The sequence below is a fragment of the Solanum tuberosum genome, unplaced genomic scaffold, assembly GCF_000226075.1.
Source record: "Solanum tuberosum cultivar DM 1-3 516 R44 unplaced genomic scaffold, SolTub_3.0 scf00005, whole genome shotgun sequence".
Taxonomy (NCBI): domain Eukaryota; kingdom Viridiplantae; phylum Streptophyta; class Magnoliopsida; order Solanales; family Solanaceae; genus Solanum; species Solanum tuberosum.
This window is the reverse complement of record NW_006238931.1, coordinates 1,176,858-1,183,666: the sequence shown is the minus strand read 5'-3', so window position 1 is coordinate 1,183,666 and position 6,809 is coordinate 1,176,858. Positions and strand designations below refer to the sequence as shown.

Below are 6,809 nucleotides of genomic sequence, written 5' to 3'. Positions count from 1 at the left end.
TATCGTTTTGGTTTTGGAATTTCACTATGTAGCAGCCTGCATCGTGGTAATATAACTCAGGTACAGAAACAAAATTTTAGCGCCAATCAATAACCATCCGAGGACCTTTTTGAAGTGCTTTTCTCAGCTCATGCACGACATCATCCTTCATCCAGCAGCTCTGAACACTTACAACATAAATATAGAAACTAGAACCAACACCTGCACTATTTATTGCCCCCTTCGTACCTAATCCTTTATCCATAAATTTTACTCGAAGACCAACACCCCAAAGAGAATTTCCCAGCATGATTTCCCTGGCTCTCACCACATCCATAACGTTTTGGTATTAAACCAAATCAAAACCTTTGAATGCAAAGAATGGAAATATATTTACTGGACCAAACATCTCAAACTTATGTCTGACAAGAACTTCAGATGAATCAGGGCCTAAAGACCCCAACCATAACTGTTTTGAAGTGAGAAAGATGTCTGCTACAGCTGAGTCTCCATAAGTGTACCAAATCCCTTGATTTGTGGAAGAATGAGACAGTGGTAACTGCTGCATAGGTGACTCCATGGGACAGCTCATACGTCCTGCTATTGATCTTGAGGCTGGTAGAGGACGGTCCACATTAAGAATTCGGTGGTTCTCCATCATGACATAGTGTCCTCCATCAGATGAACTGTTTCTCAAATTCGATGGTGTTCTAGCAACAGGTGAAAGAATCTGCTAGTTATAGACCTCCATATGCACAGAAGGCCTAGTATTCATAAAATCTCCAGACTCTTTAGAATAAAAAAACTACAGACCTACGCTAATCGCTATTAGTATTTGAACTCATACTGGAGTGGTGAGTTGATTCCAGAGGAACTGCTGGGCTTCCAGTAACTTCATGTAGGAGAAAGTAGGTGCTTCACAACGTATACATCACTAGAGCATTATTCCATTCATCGGTTTGTTTTGCTATTTCTGGTGCCTCTAATACAATTACTGGTTGTCCAACAATTTTTTTCGGTGGGTTATAGGTTAAAGACATACCAGTGGACAGTTCAACATGAACAGGTTGTTCCAAACTTCTTTCCATCTGTATATTTCTTATTGAACTCATTATATTTTGTTAAGCCTGACTCTCATTCCACCTTAAGGTTTGAATAAGGAACCTATATAGTTTCAATATAGCATTTAGGAAAGATGTTCTTGTATTAGTTCAAATATATATTTCATTGTTTACTTCATCAATTACAGTATTCTATTCCTTTAATTATATAAGTTTATTTCTTGCTGTCCATTTATTCTATTACAGAATAAATTTGAGTACTTTCATAGAACCTTTTGCAACTTGATAGCTTTGTTACACAATGTAATAGCTAATCACTTTATTCTTTTTCAGAATACATTTACAAATACAATTAAGGATAAGGTGGGTGAGACTTCAACATTAAGGAATGAAGAAGGTCTTGAAGTAGATGACGGAGACATGGAGAGAAACACGACCACAAATGGAGAAGATGAAGGAGAAAAAACTAGTGAAGATGATGTGAATTTATTGAAAACGGTATCGGAGGAGCAATTACTGAAAACTTGGATAGAAACAGTTGGTGGAACTAAAAAAGGAAAAATATATGGGCTTGGATCTAGAAATTGTTTGCTGGCAGATTCAAAGAATTCTAATTGTGCATCCTCTACTGCTCAGAATCCTTCAAATATTCCTACTCAACAAATATTTGAAACACCTGAATTTCAACAACTTCTTGACCATGTGTTTGGAGCAACGGATGACGAATATGCAAGAGCATGTGCAAATGGATATTCGGGAAAATATGGAAGCTCAAGTGACTATTGCGGTTCGTGCTGCTGTGGCTCGGATGCTTGGTTTTACTCCTCAACCACCAACAGATGGATCTGGTTCTACCCCAAATGTACCTTAATATAATTTATGTTTCTGTTTTTATGTTTTAAGACATTTATGTTACTGTTTTTATGTTTTAAGACATATTTTAGCTAGTAAACATGTACTTCACTATTCAAGGATTGATGATATTATAACTGTGCTTATTTTGAAAAATTGATTTGATTTAACTATGTTTTTCATCTTATGTCAAACATAGAAAATTATATTTGTATTCGTCATACAATTTCTAGCCAGATTTATCTAGAAAATATCCCTAGCTGTTTTTAGCTATTCATTTAGCAAAGAAAATATTCCAAGCAAAATTTGAAAAATAGCTAGAGCATTTGTAAGTTTAGATAGGGTAATTCCTTGCTAAGTCTTAGTAAAGTCAACATTTACCAAGCAAATTTTGCTATGAATTTAGCTAGTATACATCGAAGCAAACTGTTTGCTACGGAAAGAGCCTAGCAGAGATATCTTAGCTAAATTAGCTAGGGATGACATAATTTGCTAGCTAAAAATTAGCTAAGAGCTTATTAGCTTTGAAGGTCTGCTAGGTCATTTTCCTAGCTAAAATTGACATTAGCTAGGGAATTTTATCACTTTAGCTAGGATTTGCGTTTGTAGCTAAACGACTGTTTTCTTGTAGTGAGCATTTGGTAAACACAATTTCTCCCAAGCAATGAATGTCTTTTTAGAGATATCTACTCCACCATTCCATAAGAAATTCCGACATATGCTTTCTATCAGCTTTATGATTTTCTGGGCAACAAAAATAGCTGCGACCAATAGGTCTGGATAGAGAATAGTACTGATTGAATAATCTGGACATTGCAAACTGGACCAAGAAGAGTGCTAGTTCTAATAACTACAAGTGAATAAAAGATAACCATTATGTAGCCAACATCCCTTTGTTTGTAGTTTGTTTGGTCTATCAACTTATCGGATAGTCCCAGTAAAGAAATATGGATAATCTTCCTATCTCCTAAACACAAGTTGCTAGATTGAATAATAATTTAGCTGATTCAAACACCTAGATATGTTTCCATGCATGCTATCTCGAAGATAAACCTTTTGAATAATATTCTTCATAATGATATCCTCGCGACGACGTGAATTTTGGAAAACTATATGCTTTCTTTCCAGCCACAATTCATAGACAGAGACAACCATATTATTCTGAAAATTGTAGAAGCATTGCCCTTGCCTTTACACATAATTTCATACCAATGAATTTCTCCAACCCAGTTCATATCTTGTCGGTGGATTCCTTTCCAATGCAATACCTTTTTTCCCTACGTAGGAAGCTACAGTGCACTCGAAAAATAAGTGATCTATATTTTCTGATTCAATGTCACAAAGTAGACATAGAGGTAACATTGTGGGGTCCATATATATATATATATATATTTATTGAAGTCCTCATTTGCTGCATTAGGCCAACAACTTTAGTCGTCCATTACTGCAAAATTGCAACAATGTCAAAAAGTTTAGAAGTTGTTTACCTATAGGTTTGAATTGTTATTGTCCATTGATGTCATTAGTGACATCAAATGGGCAGAACTTTTCTTTTAAATAGAGCACTTATGCTCATTTGTAAGGACACACCAAAATAAAGAAGCAATAGAGAGTAATCCACAAACTATTTCTTAGTTTGTGAGTTAATAGTGTGGAAGTAATATTATTGTGAGTTGTAAGAAATAAAAAGAGTGTTGAGTAGTAGTTTTTTGATACTACCAAGTTTTTCATCAATATTAATGCATCACTTATTTGGGTATCATATTTACCCCATTTTAATATTTGGTGTCATTGTTACTCTCTTCCTACTGCTATTTAATTTGGACATTATCCTGGGGTGATTATCACTTTGTCCAACAAACACTTCCATTCCAAAGCATCTTATCTTTAGTACTCCCTCCGTTTCACAAAGAATGGTCTAGTTTGACTTGACACGAAGTTTAAGAAAATAAAGAAGACTTTTGAATCTTGTGGTCATAAATTAAAGTTATGTCAAATGTACATTGCCCTTTAATTTTGTGGTCTTAAACATGCCACGTGGAAAACTGAAATTAAAATGTTACAAAAAAAAGAAGAAGTCATTGTTTTTGAAACAGACTAAAAAGGAAAGGAGTTCATTCTTTTTGAAACAGAGGGAGTATACAGTCTGCCATGAATAGTCACGTATAAGATGAATAACAACTTTGGTAAGCCTGGATTTTTGCACATTAGTCTCCTCAAGGCACACTAGGATGATCAACTATCAACTTTTAGTACATCACTTTTATTGAGAAAATGTGTATTGTAGAAACTTAGTTTCATTCATACCTGCCTCCTCAATGCATGCTTGCCTTGCACCCTACAATGATCAACTTTTGTCATTGTATATATGGACCCATTGTATCCACAATACATATCTTTTTTTGCATAGGTTCCAAAGAAGTATACAAAGTGCTGCTTTATTCCAGGTTTCCAAGTTCAACAAGTCTAAGCCCAGCAGTCTTGAAATGAGTGCCTTTTTAGGGATATTTACTCAACCATTCTATAAGAAATTTTGACATACTTTTTGATTTTTTGGGCAACAAAAATAGCTGCGACCAATAGGTCTGAATAGAGAATAATACTGATTTAATAATCTGGAAACTGCAAACTGGACCCAAGAAGAGTGCTAGTTCTAATAACTACAATTGAATAAAAGATATGCATTTGTTGCCAACAACCTTTTCTTTGCATTTCCTAGAATCTATACCAGAAAGTAGTTTGAAAGTGACTCAGTGTTAAATTGATGCAACTACTCTTCTGAAGGCATACTCACTTGATAAATGTACTTACCTCTGGCACTATTGAAAATCAATAGATGTTGATGTTTTCGGTCAAAACTGTGATAATTATGAGTTGCCAAATTTGATTATAGTTTCAGTTTAGCAAGTTCAATATTCTATGAGTTTAACATTTGTCTGCTCAATTTATTTCCTTAGTTTTTTGCTGTCCATTTTTAACTCTTTAATGTAATAAACTGTTCCTTTCCTTCTAGTGTTAGATTTTGATGTAATAAAAGTGTTGTAGTTGTGTTTGATTATCTTGATCTTGGACTTTTCCATAAGTTCAAAGAAATGGATTCATTTCAGGAAAATGAGGGATCATAGTGAACTGTTTTGAGCAATGATGTTATTTATTGGGTAACTATTATAATGATTTTGCTGGTAGACATCTTCAGACCTTCAAACCTGTATTTACATCTAGATTTTCAAATCTGCAACATGATTATCTCAACCAAAATCTGTAAAGTTAGTGACAATGTTATGATCCATTACCAGCTACCAAGTAATAAAACGCTCTATGATGTTTCTTTGCTCCATTCGTATATCAAATAATTGCTTGAAATTTTTCCACAGAACTTTACCAATTAGACTATTCATGAAAAGATGCTCCTCATCCTCCAAACACGGATATATACTGCAGTCACATTTACAATAGAAGTCAGTACAAGGTGTAGCTTCCTACACCTTCATCATTTTTAGTAAATACGTTAAAGTTTTATGTTTCTTCTTTAAAGTTTATACGATGTTACTGAATTAACATATACTTCTTTTTTTACAGCTCAAGAATTTTAATATGAAGAATATATCGTTCAAGAAAGTATGGAGCAAGTTGAAGTTAAAAACACCTTTTACTTTGGTTAAGGGTGGTTTAAATTAAAGACGATATCTTATTATATATATATATTGCAATTTTTCTTTTTTTTTAAGGAATTGATAAAGATATGTCATGCAACTTAAATATGATATATCTTTTTTTAATTAGTTTTTTGTATTAACAATGAAGCTTTATATAATGAATTTAATTATTTAGTATAATTTTGACTGTTTTCGTATATTAAATAATTAATTATATTATTCATTAGTACAAATTTTTGTATAATAGGAAATGAAAATGAGGTCTTTGAAAATCTTTTATAATTAATGGCTTCTTATAAAATATTAAAATGAGTATTAGCGACGGGAAATGTGGTCGCTAATTTTTTTGGTGTCGAAACTAAAATACAATTAACGAAAGGAATTTTGATTATTAAAAGTACTTGTAATGAGGGCAAATATAGTCGCTAAAAAGGACATATAACAACCGGAATTTATATGGTCGTTAAATGTACTTTTAACGACCGACTTGAAATCCGATTGTTAACTTTTAACGACCGTCGACGACCGAATTTTTTCTGGTTTTTAATGACATTTATCGACCATATTTGGACTTTTAACGACCAAATTTCCCCTTGCTAAAGAACTTTTTTTTTTGTAGTGTAGTAGACTATCAATGAGTAGTATTGCTCATGCTGAGGATAATGAAAAGGAGTTGGTTCGTGATGTTCATTGATTGACCCGATTGGGTATTCAGTTGGTTGATTCTAATGAAGGTGGTGTAATTGTTCATAATGGTTCAAAATCGTCCTTTGTGTCAGATGTGAAAGCCAAGCAAGGTCTTGATCTGAATTTGGTTGAATTGAAGGAAATAGTGCTTAAAAAGTTCACTGAGGCTTTCTCCTAAGAGGGAGATGGTGTGCTTAGGTATCAAGGTCATTTGTGTCTTCACAATGTTGATGATTTTAGGGAGTAAATTTTATCGGAAGCCCATAGTTCTCGATATTCCATTCACCTGGGAGCCATCAAAATGTATTATGACTTGCAGGAGGTCTATTGGTGGAATGGATGAATATGGATATTACAGAATTCATGGCTAAGTGTCCCAAGACATTAGTATTCCTACTTGGAATTGGGAAGATTTGAATATGGACTATATTGTTGGTTTACGCCGCACCCAGTGGCAACATGACCCGATTTGGGTTATTGTGGATCGTATGAAGAATTCGGTTCATTTCATTCCCATCAAGGTTTTTTATTCGGTGGAAGACTATGCTAATTTTTATCTAAGGGAGATGGTTAG

At 33.9% G+C, this 6,809-nt stretch overlaps 1 protein-coding gene and 1 long non-coding RNA gene across 3 annotated transcripts in view; both read left to right on the top strand.

Annotated features, from left to right (window-relative positions):
• Positions 1–2,064, top strand: part of LOC102595262 (uncharacterized) — an 11,838-nt gene extending 9,774 nt beyond the window's left edge. The window contains exon 3 of the mRNA XM_006338763.2: positions 1,374–2,064. Within this exon, the coding sequence (XP_006338825.1) occupies positions 1,374–1,916 (543 nt within the window). The 3' untranslated portion in view covers positions 1,917–2,064. The remainder of the gene's footprint in view (positions 1–1,373) is intronic.
• Positions 2,065–3,493: 1,429 nt separating this feature from the next.
• On the top strand, positions 3,494–5,674 carry LOC107060419 (uncharacterized). Of its 2 annotated transcripts, none has more exons than XR_001473349.1 (3): positions 3,494–3,648; positions 5,267–5,361; positions 5,472–5,674. It is a non-coding gene; the product is annotated as an uncharacterized lncRNA (long non-coding RNA). The 2 variants fall into 2 exon arrangements; XR_001473348.1 differs by lacking the exon at positions 3,494–3,648 and adding an exon at positions 3,962–4,078.
• Positions 5,675–6,809: the final 1,135 nt, after the last annotated feature.